Consider the following 21156-nt stretch of genomic DNA (forward strand, 5'->3'; position numbering starts at 1 on the left):
AGTCCTGCCCAAGACCCTGTGCCAGGGAGTGGGGTGGAATTCCTGTTGGAGCAGTGACTGTGTAGGGCTGTTCCCATGGGGGGGTTCTCCAACCCTGGGAGTGGCGTGGGGATGTTGGCACAAAGGTGTTGATGGGGGCAGCTGCAGCACATGCTGGCTGTGCTCTGTGAGCAGCTGGCTGGGAAAGGCTGTTGTGGAGGATAAGTCTTCTGTTTCCCACTCTTTCTGGCTCTCCCTGCTCAGCTGGACCAGCTTCACCAGCCTGCAGGGGCCAGTGAATTTCCTGGGCCTGGTGTGTTTTCCTACTGCCATGGGAAGCTGGAGCAGCCAGCGCCTGCCCCACTGCACCGGACCTGGCCTGGCTCCAGTGTAGCTCATCCCTAAAGCTGCCCAGGTGAAGGAGCAGCTCCAGGTGCAGCTTTGCACCCCTGTTGTGCATTTGCAAGTTTGTGGGGCACCCCTGCAGTGAGCCTGGCTCCACTGCAGGCATGAGGGACATGGGACACTCCAGCCCCTGTCCTGTGCCTACACCCATCTGAAATGTCACTTTTTGTATCTCTGGACACCGCCTCCTTGAAGAAAAGGACACACAGCGAGGTCAGGGCACGCCTGTGGTGCAAGGGTTTCCCAAAAGGTACCTTTAATGTGTTTGCAGCAGCAGCAAGCAGTCAGTGCTAGTTTTGGCACCCAGAGTTAGATGTGCAGCACTACACATTAGACACCAAGTCATCCCACCCCAACGTTTGATCCATAGGAACAGAGAAAGTGAACTAAAACAGGACTATGAGCACATACAAAATCAAGTTATTTGTGTTCTATCATACTTCCAGCTGGTAATAGAAAAATAAACTTAAGACAGGTACTACAACACATTTTCTTTGCCAGCTGGCAAGAATTTAAAACCCATGAGAACCCCCCTCCCCAAACTGTTATTGTTGTACAAAGATCAGCTCACCCAGAGTAACAAAACTGCTGTACAGAAAGCATGCTCTGCATTCTCCCCAAAACACTTGGAGGCAGAAACCTTTTCCCAGCCTAGAAAGTCTGGGTGTGTCATGTCCAGAAACCCCATGCAGCTCTAAGGAAGGTGGTGCAGACTAACTCACACTATTGCAGCAGAGGCAGCAGCTCACCTGTGGGGGCAATCCACTGTCCCACTCAGGCTCTAGAAACTCTAAGGCTGTGTCTCTGTTTCAATAACCATTTATCTGCCATTTGCATTTCAACAGACAAAATTCTCTGCTGAGTATATAAAAACTGTTATAAAAAGGCAATTGTAAAAGATAAGGTATTAGCAGAGGCATGTCAGCTTTTTTAATAAAAAAAATAGCCATTATATCTATTTAAATAAGGCTTCTTGTTACAGATTGTTCCAGTTACTGAAGGAAACCAAGGCCTGATGAAAGAAAAAATATCCCCCCACAAATTTTACCCTTCGTGCCCCAAGAACACACCTCCAAGAAGTCATCCAATGTTCAAAGTGACAAATACTGGGGGAAGCTCCTGAAATGATATGCCCAGTCTAGTTTCTCTTGCATTATCGTCAAAATCTTAAAACAAAACCAAAACCTTTAAAGTTCTAAAATACACAAAAAACCCCTTCATCTCAATATTTTTTCCAAAACAAATATATACAGCATGTTAATATGCAATATGCAAAAGCTCTGTGTTGCTGTTGGCAACATCTATATGCCCTCCCCACCCCTATTCACAGGTGTACCTCTAACTGAAACACAATTACATCACTAAGCCTGTTAGTTTGAAAAGGGAATTTAATTCACTTAAAACTTGTAAATTTTGGTGTAGGGACTCCACTCGTTTGACTCTGGATTGTAGACTTCAAGTGTGTTCAAGAACTCATTGCCATCAAAGCCCCCCACAGCATAAATGGTGTTGGCCACAGTGGTGATGCCAGCGTTGCTCCTGGGCGTGGTCATGCTGCCCATCATCTTCCACTCGTTCCTGGCAGGGTCGTACATCTCCACGCAGCTCACCGCATGCGTGCCATCAAATCCTCCAGCCACAAAGAGCTTGCCTGTGTGAGGAAAGGGAGCCATGCTCACTGCCCAGGACCAGCTGGCCCTGTGCTACCACCAGGAGGCTCAACAAAGCCCCAAGAGACCCAGGTGGTGTCGCAGACCTTGGCCTGGTCAAGGTCTGCACTTACAGGAGCGATCTGCTTTGGGTCTCCTGCCCATGACAGGTGACAGGAATTGGATTCAAAGTAAGAGCAAAGTCCGAATTCAAACAGATGCAGCTCTAGAAGCTGCACAGTGACACTTTCAGAACATAGGCGTGGAGTGAATGCCCCACAACCAAGAGGTTTTTCTTTTTAATTAAAACTGGGCATTTAATCAGGCTCCTACTGTATTGTTTCCTGCCCAGAAAGGAGCACAGCTTTGTATTCTACTCGCATCAGAGCAGACATGAAAGGCCCCGAAGCAGCAGCCCCAGCCCTACCATCATGGACAGCCGCGCCAGCGCCGCGCCGTGCCACGTTCATGGGCGCCATCAGGGTCCAGGTGTTGTTCTCGGGGTTGTAGCGCTCCACGCTGTTGAGGCAGTTCCAAGACTCGGCCCCACCGATGATGTACAGGTACCCCCCCAGCTCACACACGGCCGACTGGTGCCTCCCTGCAACCAAAGCCGGCACAGTCAGCCACCAGCACCAGCCCACAGCAGCAGCGACTCAAAGGGGCTTTGCTTTAGGGTAGTTTTTGGGCGACTCAAAGGAGCTTTGCTTTAGGGTAGTTTTTGGTTTGGTGCAGTTCTGCAGTTGCCCTTTTCTCCCCATCCCTGCCCAGCTCCCAACCGAACTTACGGATGTTAAGGGGAGCACAGCTTGTCCAAGCCTTTGTTACGGGATCAAACACATCACAATTCTTCAGTCCTTTCTGGCCATAGGGATCAGAACCACCCACAATGTACAGCTTTCCATTCAGGGCACATACTCCTGTTGGTACAGCAAAGAATGGCAAGTGAGTAAGAACTGGCTGAGGCTCCACCCCCCAGTCCAGGCACCGCAGAGGCTTCACCTGCGTTGCAGCGGTTGGTCCGCAGCTCGGGAACAGGGGTCCAGTCATCAATCTCGGGCTCGTACATCTCTCCACAGCTCAAGTCATCCGAGTGGCCGTTTGACCCACCCACGACGTACAGCTGCCCCTGAGAGGAACAAACCAACACCCGTCACCTTTCAGCACACCAGTCAGCTTGTGAGCACTCGGTAACCATGGAACTACAGAGAAACAACTTCTAGAGCCATCCTGTTCAGTGTGCCCTGTTCGGTTCAGCCCAGGCGGGGTCCCACAGGCTTGCTCCCCACCCCACACACCATCAGCACCGCCATCTGGAACCGGGCCCTCGGCGTCCTCATGGGTGCTATGAACGTCCAGGTGTCCTTTTCGGGGTCGTAGCACTCCACGGTGCGCAGGCACTCCTCCCTGTTGTAGCCCCCTGCAAGCGAGAGGTTACTGGCCCCGCATTCAGAGGCACCAGTGCACCCCTAGCCCAGCACCCCTGCCCCAGCTCACCCGCAGCGATGAGCTTGCCGTTGAGCTCGGCCGTGCCCAGCCCCGAGCGCGCATACTGCATGGGGGACATGGGCTTCTCGATGAGGTCACTGGGCTGCAGCTCGAAGCTCAGGCTCTTCAGCAGCCGCGGGGTGCTCGAGGGGGAGCTCTGGGGGCTGTTGCGGCCGTGCAGGAAGATGACACAAAGAACCCCATCCAGCACAGCCAGGCACAGGTACGTGTTACCTGCGGGGACAGCACACCACCACCCTAAGCGCAGTGCCATGGGAAGGGGCACTGAGCTGGATGCCAAATGGGCTCTGCTGTTTGTGCCACTCCCCTTGGCAGCACAGAAACTTTGTTTTTTTCAGGTTACAGGTTTCAAAAGTGTTAGTTATTGAGAACTATGCTTTATACACTAAGAGTGCTTGAAGGACATACAACAGCAACTTAAACGTGTGCTGGGAGTCTCCTTGCACACACTGTGCAAACAGCTTTGTTAATTAACTATGGACTGTCTCCTTAGGATTTTCTGGGAAAATGATGACACACTGTGGATTTAGCTGATAAGGAACTGAAATGTATGTCATCCCAGTTTGGCCCAGGTACATCAGAAGCACCCTACAAATTGTATCATCAGTAAGAAGAAACACCTCAGCATTCCTTTGAGATGTGAAGGAAATCCCCAAGGAGCAGAAAGTGGCAGGTACCCGAGACGAGACACATCTGTTAGACAACCCCTGCCCCTGTTACTCACTCGAAGTCTTCTCTGAAGCAATGATTTTCCACTCGTGTTTAGGACTCTGAACAGTAGCATTTGGAGAAAGACTTCCAGAGGAGCTGCTACTGATCTGCTTGTGATCATTCTCACGTGGTGGCCTCTTCTGCAAAATCAAAAGGCAGCTACAGAAACCTAGCCAGAGACTACAGCTCCTTCTACCTCTGCTTCTCTGAGACACTGCGCAGCTACTCCAGAGCACACTTGTCTACCACCTCCGCAGAGCAGCATTTATAGCACACCTATATTTTCAGCAGAACATCCTGCCTGCCCAGCAACAGTGGCCAAAAACCACCCTACGCTATTGTCCTGGAACTCACTTTATCCTGTGACTGCAGCTTTATACTGCTGGTGCTGGACTGCAAATCCCTGAAGTGAGTGAGCATTTCTAGCAGGATTTACAAATATAAGGAAAAAGCTACACAAAGCTGGAGAGAACTGAGCTACCACATAGGAGCCTCACTCCCAAGCTCTGCTTCTGGAACTTGACTTAATTATATAATGCTTTTTGGAAGTGAATATACTATTCTCTTCATTCCCTGAAGACAAACTAATTTCACCTCAGTTACCCTCTGTGCTCAGATTAGCTGTTTCTTGGATTTTACTCCCTTGATACTTCCCGCTAACAAGAAATTTCTGCTTTCTTTTAATCTCCTATTAAATTTATACTGTAGCTTAGATTATTTTACTCTATTATGAAAAAACTGAAAATCCCCAGTTTCAGCACAGTTGACTAGGTGGTTGAGGCTCTTCCTGAAGCACAGGAAGTTACCATGCTGTCTATACTGTTCAGTAGCAGAGTTTATGACCACAGTCCCAAGTCTGCAATGCCTGCACAGTTCCCTGGAACCTCATCTCCATGGAAACTGTCACAAGACTTCAGAAACACATCACCTATCTCAGATAACCTCACACAGAGGAGCTGGATTGCTAAGCTCAGCTCACCATGACAAGCAGCACACTTGTAGAAAGCATTTTTTTTATTTCTGAACCTTCATCCAATTAACCACTTAAGCTCTTATCTTTAAATTGCCTCAACCGCAACAGAAAATACAACGTTTTGTAATTTAAAAATGTAGAAGCGACCATTTTTCTAGGACTGGCATTTAGGGGATTTTTAGTGTTAGTTCCCTCAACTGTTTAGGATGGCTGAAGTTGGTGACTTTTCTTATTAGAAAGGATTTATGGAAAAACATTAAGAAGTCCTGGTCTTTGTTCTGAAAATGAACTTTCTTAACATTCACCTCTCTGCTTCTAAGCATTACAAATGGTATCCAGAGGTGGAGAACCTGTGAAGGCCTTCTGAAAACAATTAACAAACTGGAAAATTAGCTGGCTTTTCCTTTTCCTTGCATTTCACTTCTAAAATCCATATTCTGGGATGGACAGTGTTTTTACACATTAGCTAAGAATTTCATGAAGGAAACTTTTTCTATGAACATGCTTCACTGTTATAAAATATTAAAATGTATTTGCTTCAAATTCATAAATTTAAACCAAGTTCATTTGCATAAAGCAGCTGATAATTTACAATTGTTAGTCCTTTTTTATTCTATCTTAGCCTACATTTGTACTAAGCCATGTGGTTTTCTGGAGTTCAGAAGGATTACACCTGGTAAGAAATAAAAAATAAAACCATAACAAAAGACTTCTCAAAAAACACAGGAGTGATTTGCACTCAGTCAAAGCATCAGAGAGATTTGGCAGCTACACCACCAGTGCAGCTGAACAAAAGAAGCAGACGCTGGCAACTGAAGGATTAGAACTTGGACCTGGAATCTTTTTCTGGGCCCAAATTTACCAGACACATTCCCCACTGCAAGCCAAGCAGTCAGTGTTTCTCTACAGTCTCTGGGAACTCTACAAGGCCTCAGCTGACTTCCTACAGCTGAGTGCTTGTCTGCCTCTTCTTTCAGGAAACAGCCAGGATTGATTTTGAAGTCAGAATTAGAGCACTCTGTTGTGCAAAGGCTGAGAGTCAGCCCAGCCTGCCAAAGAGACAGAAGCTGAGAGCACATCATGGCCTGCCGCAACTCCCAGCCAGACACCCTCACCTGCTGCATTTCTCCACTACAGCACCTGCTGCCTTCTCTGCCAGCAGAACACAGGACTTCAGATGTGCTGCAAACTGCTCCAGTCTACCTGGGGTTACCTGAGACTGTCTGCAATTGGTACCTGCACAAACTGAATGTGGTCATCATCACTGCCATACACCTCAGCCTGTCCATCTAGCAGATTTCCATCAAGCAGCTTGTGATCAGCTGAGTAGTACAGCGTTTGCACCTGCAAAAACAACAACAGAACACCCATGTGGCTGCTGTCTCTGTGCTCCTCAGCTACAGGCACATTACCCCAGGCACCACACTGCTCGTCAGCTCATCTCAAGCTCGCACAGTGGCAAAACTAAAAGGAAGCAGATGTCATGGTGGCAATCTTCAAATAGGGAGTGAAGGTTCCTTACTTTCTCAGCTTGAGAGAAATCTTCATTTTCCATGGGCTTCTGCTGTTTTCCCAGCACAGAAACATTTGACAACCAAAAGGCACATTAATTTGCAGAGTTACACAAATACACAGTCTCATGCATTTTCCTTATCCCTGCACACAAGTTTTCTGCTATGAAAAATACACATATTTATCTCCATCAAAAAAGGCCAAGAGAAGCCAACAGACTCTAAAAGAAAGGTATGGGAATGAGGGAAGACAACACAAATTTAAGTTCTGGAAGAAACTGTTGTCCACCACTGAAACCAGATGCAGCTGTTTCAATGAAACGCATCTTAATTTCAACATGATGTTTTAAATTAGTTTCTCCAAGAGGAAATATACACTTGAGATTATACGACAGCATCAACATGTACTTTTGCCTAGACAAGTGTTTCTGGGGATCTTTTGTGCTTGTAATAGCAATTTTGAAAAATTTGAAGAATGTCACATGATTTGGTAAAGTCAGTTTGCTGGAGCCAATTAAAAATTTTATCTCCCCGCTAATTTTGCCATTAAACACTGCCCAGGCTACATCTACCATTAGTATTCATGAGAAAAGCCATTTAACAACACACAAGTTTCAAAATAATGCATCCTGTAAAGGAGTAAGTAAACACCATTAAATCATCATGATCGTTCTCTGCCCACAGCGGATTTTCTTAGGAGCACTGGGGCAGGACTGCTGCTTCTGTACGTGTCAATACACTTGAGGCTCTTCTTGGTTCTTCAGCCTTGGTATCCTAGTTTTGTTAATAAACCTATGGGGAGATAAACCAATGGGGAGGAACAACCATTAGAAGCTTTTACCTACTGTGCATTTACAAGCAAAACCTGCAAAGGAAAACATCACCAATCTATGGCAAGTCTCAGTACCACCTCCCCAAACTAAAGCAGATACAGGCCACTCTGAGGCTACTATACAGCAACGGGGAGCAAAAAGGAAAGTGAAGACCAGACTGAACAGTGCATTCAGCTCACCTGAACACCCCCCCAGTTTCTCAGCTTAGGGGTACCTACAGCAAAATTTAAATTCTTTAGGGTCAGTTAAAAAAGTGAAGGGGGAAAAAAAAAGAAAAAAAAAAGGAATAATCCTTCATATTGGCTTTTTTTGGGGTTTTTTTAATGAATATTCCCAAAATCCCATTTTCTTAAAGACTAACCTCTTCCATTAGATCTTCCAGGTTGCCTCCGTTCTCCCAGATGCTGCGCTGTACCCAGTTGATTACCTTTGTGTACAATTTGCCATTGCTGGGTAGGCCAACATTGTCTTCCAGCATTATTTCAAGCTTGAAGGAGAAGAGAAAAGATTATTTACTCTCTAGGAATTCTCTAGGAATTTACTCTTTCCCTGTAGCATGCTGTACTTCACAAGGTGAGCACAACTCTCTCTTTACCACAGAGAGCCAGAAAACACCACAAGGAGCTTTCAGCCTATGGAACTAAGAAGCACATTTAAATACAATCACCTTTTACACCTGGAAAGGGTGACAGCACGTGTTCTCTACAGTTAAGGTTCACAGCACTAAGAATAGGACACAGATCCAAAATTGTCACATTACTGGCAGCAGTCAGGACACCAAGCTTTCCGGCCCTCAAAAGGGAAGGAAATCCTAGTTGCTCCTCAGGTTGCTTTTTGGAAATCCTGTACCAGAAGGAATTCTACAAACTGAAGCTAACCTTTAACCGTGGGAGCTTGAGAAATTCCTCCTGTTCTGAAATCTCTACAAGGTGTTCCTGAATGTAGCCATCGATCTTGTTCAACAACCGGGAGTCTCCCATGCAGCTGGCAAAGTTCCGGTAAGAGATGCAGCTCTGCGCGTCCATCTTGGAGAGCAAATAGTCACCACAAACCTGGCAATACAAGCAGTTTTTATACGTTTAAATTATCTATCCCAACATACAGCAGCTGTTTTCTAACTGCAGAGTAGTGACTCTGCTGTCATCCCCATGCCAGTGCTGTAAAGGGAATGTTGCCTTCCACAGGAATATGCACATCTTAAATGAAAAACTCAAGAAGCATTTGGAAGCTACTGACATCTGCATTGACCCCATGCTTTTCTACTGAACACCTATTCAAAACTGCTTCTCAGTCAGGTGAGCTAATGATCCCAATTCCCTTTTTAAGGGTACCCCTATCTGCGGCTAAGGGTATTTCCAAAGTCAAGCACAACAAAATTTATGTTCAGGAGTGTGTCAATTACTCTTTTTCTGACATATTTACAGGTTTGTTCATGCTCCCAACACAACCAAGCACAGCACTGCTGCCACAGACCTGAAGGTAAGGAATCAGCCAAGATTTAAAGCTGTTTTTCTTACATAGGTGCACAAATACAAAACATTACTTCAAGGAACACCCTGGCACCAAGACAGCTCAAGTGGAAGCAACACATCCAGCTGGCACCAAATCAATACAGTGCCAAGGAACATCTACAGCAGCTTTGTGCTGGGCACCTCTTCCACAGAAGCATCAGGTTTTGGCTCACTAACACCAAAAGGTGCAATGCTGTCAGCCTGGGAAGGCAGAAAGGACTTCCAGAGATCTGAGAACCATACCTGCTTAACCCTCTCCATCTTTAACTTCTTTGCTGCAGAGTATACATCTTTCACCAGGTCTTTATCAGCTTTTAACCTATTAAATACAGAAATTTACCTCTTATTATTCTGATTTTTCAAATCAAAGCCTATCCTCTCTCTAGTTACCATAAGAACTACTTACTGAGCAGTATAGGCATAATTCAACAGAACTTCAACAGCTTCTGGGTTGAGATCATCAAATTTCACATGGGAAACTCCATGACAGTCGCTGTCAGTGTTGAAGATTTCAAACAGGTAGGGACTGCAGCATGCCAGCACGGCTCGGTGTGCCAGCATCTCGTGTCCACACACCTTTATGTCAAACACAAACAAGAAGCCCATGTGCTGATGAGGATTTTTTGTAATTACCTTTGTATTTTCACAATATCAGGGCGGACTCAGGGGAGTGCCCCACTTCAATTCAATTTTTCAAATCAACAGTCTCCAGCTGAAAGTTAGCATCACTTCTCTCAATGTGCACCCCATTTGGATTTTTTTTAGTATGCATTTTTCAGAAAAATGGGCTTCTAAAATCTCACATCTCCCAATCTGTGAAGCAACAGCTTCATGTGGTGTAACCCCCACATCCCCCCAGGCACCCCACTGGGGCAGGGCACAGGTACCTGGAGGCGGACGTCGCAGAACTGACCACTCTTCCGTAAGGCATTGAGTTTGGCAACAGATGACTCAATGAAGTTCTCATCCTCAAACATCAAATATCCGTTGGGAATCATTCTGGTGTTGGTCTGGCTGCACATGCAATGGGCAAAGGTTACACACACAGCATGTTGCTTCAGTGCAGCAGTGCTAGCAACACTGTTTGCAAACAAACATGCAGGGGGCATTAATGGATTAATGATTTTCAGAGATTGAGGCTGCATCCCTTCAGCAGGTACTGGGTACTGTGGGAGCAAGCTGGGAACCACTGGATTACGTGGATTTCCTTCCCTAAAGAACTTTTTTGGTAGATAGATCCATCCCCAGCTAACATTATTCATCACCACTTTCCGCTCCCTAGCACTCTGGTCCAGCTGAATTTTTTGCAGACACAAAACTCTGCCACACTGAAAAAATAAGAACTGAGAATTTAAAGTAGCTTGTGAAGTAGAACAGAAAGATAAACATTTTCTGTTTAATTTTATGAGTAATGACTCAGTATTTTAGAGCAGCTGGAAGTCATGAAAACATTATGACCAACAAAACAGACATAATTTAATAAATTCTGAACAACAATCATGTATTTTAAATCATCTCAAAGCTAGAACAACTTCCTTTGAAGACCTCAGCCATATACAAAGATTCCACCTCAGGGAGATCAGTCCAAGACTGGAAAAATAACTTCAGGAAACTTTAATTTTTTTTATCTGGAAGCTATTTCTTAGTTCCTTTAATTTATTCTTATTTAGTTAAGCACTTTCCAAATAAGAAGCTAATTAAGAACACTTAACTATTACCCTTACACAACCTAACGAATTTGAGATAGTAATTTAAAACAAAAAACAGATTTCTAAGTTTGAGCTGTTAACATACACAGAAGTACAGTTACCTAAAAAATCTTAGAGTATATGTAGGATTATATTAATGTTACCAGCAACAATTTTTATTTCCACCTTAAGAAAATTCTGAAGATCACACTAAATAAGAAAACTCCAAACCAGAAGTAGTGGATTGCAAAAATCAGTAATGAAAATACTAAAGCTCCCATAAAATACTTCTACTGTTAATCCATCTATTTTAAATTCACTTACTATACTGCGAGTATTCAACCCTAAACTGGCAACAATAATCTTACTTACAAACATCCATCTGTTGTGTTTTATTAAAGAAAAGACACCAAGATTTTAAATTTACATAATTTCAGCAGAAGTATTAACTACTGTATACACATTAATGTACAACTTACCAAGCAAATATATGACTGTAAATTTAAAATAGCCCAATGGTATCACTGTGTTAGAACAGAGCACTTGAGTTTCAGGATCTCCTGACAGAGAAGATGTTTATGGAAGTGCAAAAACAGACGTGTGTTTGCAGCTGCAATATGGATTCCAAAACTATCAGGCTTGAAGATGATGTAATATAGTCCTTATGAGCTATAGACATGAATTTCTTCTGTGATAATCATGCATCATAACCTGCAATAAAGAAGGTATCAAGTAACGACAACAAATAGTGCTGCCACGTATTTCACATAAAACTTGATTCACGGTCCTGACCCAAACTAACAAGTTTTTCTTCACAAACAAGTTGGGGTTGTTTTATTGTGGCTGTTGTTTTTCTGGGGGGGTTTTGGTTTTTTTTTTTTCCCCACAAAAAGCAAACAGCCTGACAAATTCCATATTGACACCAATATGTCCTCGTGCCTAATAAGAAATCAACCACATCATCGTTACGCCCCCAGAGACAAGAAAAGAGCTAAATTAGTGCTTAGGAAAATACTCAGAACAGCTGAATCCCATTTTTAGCCAATCCCTTACCAACTCTGTCCTTCAGCACATCCCATTATCATTATTGCTTCCACAAGTAGGTAACTCACACAACGCAACAGAAATTACTCCATTTTATAAAAGAACACAATCCACAAGCCTCCTACCTTCTGCTCTTCTTGTGCTTATCTACTTATAGCCTTCTTCTACTGAATGTCTAAAATTGTCTGAAGATGGATTAAGGACATGTCTGAAATGACTGGGCATGTCTCCAGTCTCCGCTACTTCCAGAAATTATAAAGTCAGGAATCTGTATGACAGCTTTCTTTGGTAAAAGGTCTCTCTGCTGGAACAGACCCTGCTGGGTTCTGGTTGAGCTCAGCACTGGCAGTGCAGACTTGGGTGGCTTTGCTGGGAATTCACATGCTGATGGGCTCTTTATGTGAGGATTTTTTGGGGAGGGGAGAAGAGAAGGAGGAGCAGCAGCAGGGAGGGAACAGGCAACAAACACTCACTCTGGAACTTTCCATGACCCTGGTGCCACCTCAGGAAAACATCAATCACTTCAGTTCCAACACTATATTTGTATCCACAGAATAAATGCCACATTCGGAACTGGGTTTCCTAAAAATAGGTGCAGCTCATTTCTCCTTGTCAAAAACTAAAAGCGCCCTCCGTTTCAGGGAAGAGAACCTTGTGACCGTGGTGCATGGCCAGCGCTCAGCCCAGGGTGACTTTGGCAGGAGTGGTACCTGCCTGGTGCCTGGTGCAGCCCAGTAGCTCCAGCAGGAGGCTGATTCCTGGGAGCAGCAGAGGGCATTATCCCACCATGTACCAGCTCCACGGACACTACCTCCATTCCCACAGCTGGGCACACAGAAGATTCCAGCCAGCAGAGAACCGTGCAGGCAGAGCAAACACTCGCAGAGCTTGGCTCTGGAGCAGGCACAGCCATGCAGCCTGGAGAAGGGAACAGCTGCTCCCGAGCACAGCAGTGTCCCACATCACGGGAACACAGCACCCGGAATGCTGGGCACTGCAGGAGCAGCACCCCCGCACACAAATTCTGTCAACACACCGCAATGCCAGCATGCTTCACTGGGAAAAGAAATCTCACATAGAGGTGAGATTAAATAATAATAAATTAAGGTATATTCTTCTTGTAATCCTACAGGCAAGTTAAAAAGCTGACACCAAGCTCTATTTAACAAATATTGTTTAATTAAGCATTAATTGGGAGTCAATACTACCCCCGATGGTACAACTGGCATAATCACTGCAATTTTTAAAGCAAGCAAACTTCTCAAAACAGAACCAACAGCCTGATGTCCACACCTTCCCCAAAAATTCACCTCAACCAAAACATTTCAAGTCACAGGACAGCTAGTCAAACTATTCTAACTAAATCCCACAATCAACCTAGCTCAGTTTACACCTCTGGGAGTGAGTTGTCACATTCTGCTGTAACGCATCAGTTTTAGTTCCAATGTTCTAACTCTGCCACATGTACTTGCTTGGGACCTTGAAGACCTAAGAAGTCATCTAAAATAGTTCTGGATTGAAATGGAAGACTTGTCTGTTAAAACCCTCCTTTGTGTGAGACACCAATCCCATGCAGATGCATTTATGTCCCTAATGGTATTGTCCAATCTGACTATCTAGGAATATGAACATTTTGGAATTTGAACATCTTAATTACTGCCACAGAGTTTCAGTGCTGTTGTGTGTGTCATGGCTAATATTATTACTCAAAACAGCATTAAATAGCACAAGCAAATTCACAATTTTCCTCATTTTGGTTTGGAGTTCTTCTGCTAGAACATAACCCAAACTATCAGCCAAAATTCACTGCAAAGTCAAGAACACTGCCTATTCTGCATTAAAGGTCATGAACAGGTACTGCAAAAACTCTTTCCTTTAATTTTTTTTTTTTAATCAAAATCACTTTGTCATTACTTCCCCCTCCTTGCTTATACTCCCTTTTAGCTCAGCACAAGAAGAATTCTGTGACTGTTTTTATAATTATCCAGGATTTTAAATTTTTTTATGCCAAGTGAAATGTTCCCAGATGACTGTCAGCCAGGTAAAGCCTGGTGCCTTTGACACCATGACTGCTCAAGCTCCATCCAAATGCACTTCTATAAACACATTAAAACTACAGAATTATCATCCCAGAATGGGAACAATACATTCCACTGGAGAAAACTCCTACTTGAGAGCAGCTGTTCCCTTACTTCTAAAATTATGCAAAAAACTAAAGAGTAATGCATAAACCCTGGATTTTTGTTGTAATTTTAACAGTAAGGACTGGTACTGGTGCTGAGACGCCCTTGGATCAAGAGCCGATCACACCGGGCTCAGGCAGGCCTGAAGTCACGGAACATCCACATGGTATGTTCTGACACCCCAGCTGTTCCCAGGCACAGGAATGCAAGGACTCAAATGTCTGCCCAGCTGCTGGATTTTAAACACAACCTTGTTGTAGTAGCTGTGTTTCCTGAATGCCTCATGTTGTGCATAGACTGAGATTTTCCTTTGCCATGTACGTGTACCACTGGACCGTGAGCGAGTCACAGCTCATCATGCACTCAGAGATAAACTAAATGCACATCCTGACTTCCAGAAGGGAGATTCCCTCCTTTTAAACTCCTCTATTTCACTGCTGCCCATTTAAAAATACATTTAAGAAAACCCATTTAAATAGCAATGATGCTGAGACACAGTGATCCTCAGTGCTGCCCCGGGCATCTCCCCCGCAGAGCCTCCTGCAGGAGCTGTCGCCTCAGGTGACCACCAAGATAACAAGTCCCAGAGGCAGTCACCTTGCCCACGACCTAACAACACAGGGACCATCTATTTTACCTCTCATCTTTAAGAGAGCCCACTTTCCACGTGCAGTATTTGCTATGCCAATTCTGCACAAACTTTTAGTCAAATTAATGTACTACTTCTTCAACTCACAGGTAAAGCCCTACTTTGGGGGAGATACTTGATAATCTTTTGATTTAACATCAATACTTGCTGATGTAATGACAGACACTTGATTGACACTTGTGAAACAAAAATGGAATTTAACACCCAGCTGGAGCTTTCTGGCTTGTGACAGCCCAGCTCAGAAGAAATGTAGGTCACACCTACGACTGCTCACAGTCCATTATCTGTATCATAATATAAAACTAAAGGTCTTCAAAACATTTATTTCACACATTGCATTTATTTATGGTAAAACCACATCATCTTTTCATGTCTGAGTCTGCATTTGGGCAGAACACCAAAGACAACACATTTATTAACATACTTTACACCACTGAAGAGGCCCAACGTCTTTACACCAGTAATCTACAATAAGACTCAACATTTACAACAATTTTCAGTTGCTTTCCACTAAAGATTTAGTCTCGCTGATAACTATGACTTGTCGACAAAATTGTTCTATTTCACTGCACATCAACCTTAGTCATGCTCCCATGCCAACAGTGAGGACAGGAAGAGAGAAGATGGAATATTTGCTATCACTGGTTAGGAATTGAAGAGGAATGACAAGAGTGCTGTGGACATTTTCCAAAATCTCTTACATGCAGCCTGGGAAGGTGCAATGCTTGGACTGCCCTCTATAGAAAGCAAGCCCAGAGAGCTCTTCCAAACACATTTATGCATGCAGACTTTAAAAATTTATAAGCAGCAGGCTTCATGCTTCAATGTTACTGCTGCTCCAGCGACAACCCTCAGCTGTAACACTCTGGCTGCTCATTCAGCACTGGCTTCCAGGACTGGTCTCCCACGCTGCTAAGCCCTAACTCTGGTCATTGAAAAGGGAATTAAACTGGTTCTGCTTTCCCTCTCCCTTCCCACTTTATACTTTTGCTGTTGTTGTCACAGTCCTTATCTACATCTCTTTTTCAACCTTCTGCCTCACATTCACTCTACTAAAATCTGAGTTATTTCCTGCCCTTTGCCTACCCCCTGTGTCTATTTTTTCTATTAACACAGACTTCCCACAGTTCTCCAAACATCAGTCACACAACCAAATCACTGAGTTTTGTTTATATGTCCTCCTTGTCTTCCACCCCCATTCTGAGCAGTTTCTGCCTTTCTTACCATCTCCTGCTCCTTAAGAATTCAAGCTGATGAAAATAAAATCAGACTTAATTACAGCAGCTAACCCACAGCTTCCCAACTGGAAAGTATTCCCTGACTGTTGCATCCTGCGCTTCAGGAGTCAGGCTTGTGGCTACAAAAATCTGCTTTTGAAAATTAAACCGATCTCACCATCAAAGCACCACATCCTGCTTGCTTTCTTATTTTCTAGCTCTCTGACAGAAAGGAACAGATGTGGTGTCTACACACCCATCACTGCAAACAAGAAAAAAAAAAAAAAAGTCCTCCCTTCACAAACCACACAAAGAAGGAGTGACATGAGATTGTATTTCCATTAGTCTATCACCACACATCTCCTTAGGAAATAACTCGGATGTTTCGCCTCTCACTGCCAGTATTTTTCTACCCTGCATGAAATTACAGCCAATTCAGGTTTTATTATCTGTGGGAATGCTGGGTGAAAAAACAGCAAAAGTGCCAATGCAAAGGCATTTTCTACCTTGAAGCGCCTCTAAAAATTCTAAAAAACTCTAGAAAGTGGTGTATGCAGGCAGAAAATACTGTACACCTCCCCAGCCACCCCACAAAAAACCCTAAGAAAACCCCAAAACAAACCGCTCTGGTCATTCACCCTCATCAGCTTTCACCAGCACTAATATGAGCTGACAGCCACGGTTTTGCTTTATTATCTCCCACTTCCTAGAACTGGTATAGGTGACAGGGAGGGTCACGGCATTCGCAAACAGCTATCAGCACACGTTGCTCATCCCAGAGCGGCTATTTCCTCCAAAGTCCAGGATTCCCGCGATTCTTTTTCCGCCCCCCGCCATTCACGGTACGGGATTAGGAAGATGCCTCCCCGCAACTGCAGCGTGGCGCTGGAAGAGGCAGCGCCTGACCTTGGCCCTGCACCCGTATGCATGGGGAACCCGGGAATTCCCGGCCGGGGGCTACACCGGGAGCTACCCCGGCCGCCGGGGCCCGCCCGTTCCCCCGGCACGGAGGAGCGGCCTCACGCCCTTCAGGCCATGCGGGCAACTCCACGGCCCAAGAAAACGGGCCCCGAACAAGCAACAAAAGCGCCGGCGCCGCAGGGGCTGCGGTTCCCCGAGCGCGGGGCGGTCGCCCGGGCCGCCGCCTCCGCCCGCTACCCAGAGCCGAACAAAGCACGGCAGCATAGCCCCTGCCCGGCCCCCGCCCGCCGTACCTGGTGCCTCTGGGCGCGGACGGCGCTGAACATATTGGGAGCCTCCAGAATGCGGGGAAAGAAGACTCGCAGGCGCAATCCCGACTGGCCGGGAAGGAGCAGCGGAGGAACAGAGGGAGCGGAGAGCGGAGGGCGAGGCGCTGCCGAGGGAAGGCGGGAGCGGAGTGGGTAAACGAGGCCACGCGAGCTGCGGACACACGCAGAGCGCTGCGCCCCGGACCCTCCTCCTCCGGGAGGCGGGAGGAGAGCGGGGAGGGGAGGAGGCGGTGCTGGGGCGGCCACGATGTGCTCCGCTCGGACGTGAAACGAGTCCGGCTGCCCCGCCCTCCGCGGCCCCTCCGCCTCAGGGCCGGCGGGAAGAGGCGCCGTGCCCGTCGGGGCTGGGGCGGAAGAAGCGGTGCGGCGGGAGCGCCGTGCCCGTTTCTGCCCGTACCGGCTGCTGCCGTGAGTGTTGGTTGCAGCACTCAGCCACGAGCACAACTGGTTCAGTAGGCTTTCTCTTTCTGACCTAGCGCTGCCTGTTCTCCTCAGCCATGAGATCCTCCTTGCCGTGACCCTCCCTCAGCCGTGACTCTCCCATAGCCATGTCAGCACCTCAGCTACAGGTCTCCCTCGTCATTACTCCTCCTCAGCCACGGTTCTCCTTCACCCGTTTGACCCCCTCAGCCATGCTTGCCCCCTCAGCCATGCTTGCCCCCTCAGCCATGCTTGCCCCCTCAGCCATGCTTGCCCCCTCAGCCATGGCTGCCCCCTCAGCCATGGCTGCCCCCTCAGCCATAGCTGCCCTCTCAGCCATGGCTCCCTCTCAGTCACAAACCCCCTCAGCCATTGCTCCCCCTCAGCCACAACACTCCCTCATCAATCTGAGCTGTAGTTCAAGGCGTTGTATCCGTTTGACCCAAAAATTACAGTGTTTAATGTAAGGAGCTCTCCCTGGGAGCTTGCTCTCTGTGTGAGACCATGACAGCTTCATCCCACCTCACCCCATCACCCTGGAGTCCCTCTGGAAAGCCATCTTCCAGATGAACAGCTGGATGAGGAATTCACCCACACACTTCAGGATAAATTCTGTCTTTCCAGGGAAATTGATTTTTAAACATCCCTGCTGATAAACGGGGAGTATGTGAAGCCCTGTCTGTTTGTTAAGTGTTTGCGTGCAAACTCCTGATTCATGGCTGAGCCTGAGAGCTGCTGCAAGATCATCATAAATAATCCATGGGCTGGGTAAAGTCTGAGGATCCATGTTTGCTTCCTGATTTAAAGTGCCAAGGTCACCTGGAAGGCAGTGTACACTTCCCTGTGCAACTTCCCTGAGTGCTTCCTCCAGATTCAGAGGCTGCCTTGGTCCAGCAATAGGAAGCCTGTAGATGACGTTAGATACACCTTCAGTGTCTCAACTGTGCAATGTACGTGATATTTTGTCATATATTGTAAAATTTACCCATTTCTCTAACACTCTTCAAGAATCTCAATGGAAAAGCATGTTTCAAAACACTGAAGTTGAGCCACTCAGAGGTTTCATGCATAAAGTGCTTTAAAATACTGACAATAATGATCTTGTCTTATCAGAAGCAGGCAGAGGAATTAAGCTGTAGGTGTATTCCTCACCAGCATATATATCTCGGCTGCAGCTGAGCCCTCCCCAGTTTCTCACCTCGCCTGCAGCAATCGGCAATCCCAACTTCCCACCTGAGACATTCTTACTGCTTCTTTTCAGCTTTTAAATCACCAGCCACACCTCAGGGCTGCCTTCCCACTCTGCTTTCTTTTTGAATGAAGTTTCTTATCAGGGCTGTGTTAATCAAAGGCAAAGCTGGGAGGGGGCAGGAGGTAAAGGAATGATGATCAAATAGACCGGTGCTGGGATGTTACTTAATTAAGTAAATCTCAAGATTATGCAAGCTGTTCTTCCAGTTTTCTTAGGGATGGAGATGCCTTTATGAATCACCATCAATTTTTATTGTCAGCCACCGCATGTCATGTCAGAGAGCAGGAGCCACAGCTTCCCTACAGCACAGTAGCAGATGAGTGTTCCCTGTTCTTTTCCCGTGGACGCTTGTGCAGAGCTAGGCCAGGAGCTCAGCTGTCCTTTGGCCCAACTGTGTTCTGATCATCCAAACTCACTCCCACTAAAAAAAATGTTTTTTTTTTTCCTCTGCTCCTTGCAATTAACATCATATTATTTTAAATCATTAAAACACCCTTACTCTGGATGAAATCCTGTGCTGATGGAAGGTACTTCTGTGACATGCAAATACCTTCATTTCAAATGGCTAGAAACTTTGCAAAACTTCCCAATGCAACTTGTGCTAAATCTTAATTGATTTGTAAAGAAGAACACGTTAATGAAAGGGACTAGTGACTGAGTTACCAGGAGCTGAATCAGAGCTAATTGTTATGTGTGTGGAGGTTCTGGGTGTTCTGCATACCTGTTGTCTCCTGACATGGAAAATACAATCTAATGCCCGGAAAGCCCTCTTGCTTGTCATCTAAATGGTGTGTTCCCCCTTAGTCAGGTGTTTGAAGGTGTCCCTGATGTGGCTCTTTTGCTGGTTTCCACCATGTCTCATCCGAAGATCTGATGTCTCTGGGTATTGCAAAGGGTTAATGTTATAACATCAAACTCTGCTTCCTATAGAGCTTTGTCATTAAAACCACCTGAGGGGGAAAATACTGTATTTGGTTAGAGCAAAATATGTGGCTTGGATTGCTGCACTGAAAATGGAGGAAGTATAGAAAAAATATGTCACTCTTAGAAGTGAGAATAAGGCATTTTTTTTCTCTTCATAAGCTGCTCTGCAAAATGTCTTTAAATTCAGAGTCATGTAGTGTTTCTCCATGGACATGAACTAGCACAGCTCAGTGCAGTGCAGCATCACCAGCCAGAGAATCCAGTCCCTGCTCTTATTTTAAATAGAAAATTGCTTTGTGAAACCAAATACTATTTAGTTCAATATGCTTTATCATGTATATATTTAAAAAATATATAAAGAGAGATATGTATTGTAGTTGAAGTTTGTTTGTGTTCTGTGTAATTATAACTTCCACCAATATAGTCATTCCATAACTTTTCCTTCCTGTACTTCAGAAGGATTTTTGATAATTCATTCTGGTTGCAAAAGTACTTGTGTAGAACATGTTTTGTCAGTGCCTTGGCTCCCAGAGTCGTTAGCAGTGACATTTTAATGGTGTTTGGGCCGGGTTGGAATTAGTGGTCCATGTTGGACTCTTCCCTGTACATTCTGGCACATCATTTGCCATCTGGCTGGCTGATAAGAGTCGCTCTGAGCGGGGCAGTTAATCTCCTTTCCTTCCCTGTGGCAAAGCAGTGATAGTCTTGGACAAATTCTTTACATAGGAGCAAAGAATGTAGGACATTTATAAGCACTATGAAGGAGTATTAAAAGACACAGGTTTAATAGCCACGGCCTTAGATTTTAATGCTAGGTTCTCTATCAAATCTTTGTTCATCTTTCTTGAGCAATGTAAACAATTTATCTCCTTCATTTCAGGAGACACCATTCTTCCACCACAGTCACCTTCCTTGATTTGTGTTGGACAGAAAGCCAGAGACTGTCTGCCATACCAAGGCTATAAATTGTCTTATTTCCATTAAGCAAACAGAAGTCTCCTTAATTAATTCCATTGGATGAAGTCCATAGGAAATGTTCAGAGGATTCTGATAGAGCCACTAATTAAGGTCATTAAAAAATCCATTCTTCTGACTACCTATCCTTGAAGGAACAATCTTTCCATCTCAAAGACACAGCTTTTAGGATGAAGCCTCATGTGAACTCCCAGCTGCAGATATATCTTGCACAGAGAAAACAGTTACAATTTTAGAAAAAATTACAGCTTCCATAACTCTTCCAAGACAATTCTCCCCAGGCAACTGTCAGCAGATCCATTCTAGGCATGGAGATACTACCTTTATTTTTATTAAAAGTTATTTTTCCTTGGCCCGGGACAGTATTTAACCAAGATGTAACATCAGTCCAGAACTATGGATGTGTTCACAAAGCAGTACTTGTCCTGTCCTCATTCTTGAAGCAAACAAATCCAAAGTTGATATTCAGATCT

At 45.2% G+C, this 21156-nt stretch overlaps 1 protein-coding gene across 1 annotated transcript; it reads right to left on the reverse strand.

Moving 5' to 3' along the window:
• Positions 1-610: 610 nt before the first annotated feature.
• On the reverse strand, positions 611-17216 carry IVNS1ABP (influenza virus NS1A binding protein). The gene is made up of 15 exons (XM_059854546.1): positions 17077-17216; positions 11249-11480; positions 9969-10095; positions 9488-9657; positions 9325-9400; positions 8449-8622; positions 7932-8057; positions 6463-6570; positions 4267-4393; positions 3531-3755; positions 3332-3453; positions 3036-3162; positions 2822-2953; positions 2461-2634; positions 611-2035 (listed from the first exon to the last, which is right to left on the reverse strand). The coding sequence occupies exons 3-15, from the start codon at positions 10077-10079 to the stop codon at positions 1782-1784; spliced, it is 1926 nt and encodes a 641-aa protein (XP_059710529.1). The 5' UTR covers positions 10080-10095; positions 11249-11480; positions 17077-17216; the 3' UTR covers positions 611-1781.
• Positions 17217-21156: the final 3940 nt, after the last annotated feature.

The sequence above is a fragment of the Haemorhous mexicanus genome, chromosome 9, assembly GCF_027477595.1.
Source record: "Haemorhous mexicanus isolate bHaeMex1 chromosome 9, bHaeMex1.pri, whole genome shotgun sequence".
Classification (NCBI taxonomy): domain Eukaryota; kingdom Metazoa; phylum Chordata; class Aves; order Passeriformes; family Fringillidae; genus Haemorhous; species Haemorhous mexicanus.

Excerpts from the sequence above, each read along its gene's own strand:
- IVNS1ABP (XM_059854546.1), bottom strand. The coding sequence starts at position 10,079 with ATGATTCCCAACGGATATTTGATGTTTGAGGATGAGAACTTCATTGAG. Across the intron at positions 8,058-8,448 it reads TCAAGCTCCCACGGTTAAAG|CTTGAAATAATGCTGGAAGA; the intron begins GTTAGCTTCAGT and ends TTCTCCTTCAAG. Across the intron at positions 3,163-3,331 it reads TCCAGATGGCGGTGCTGATG|GGGCAGCTGTACGTCGTGGG; the intron begins GTGTGTGGGGTG and ends TGTTCCTCTCAG.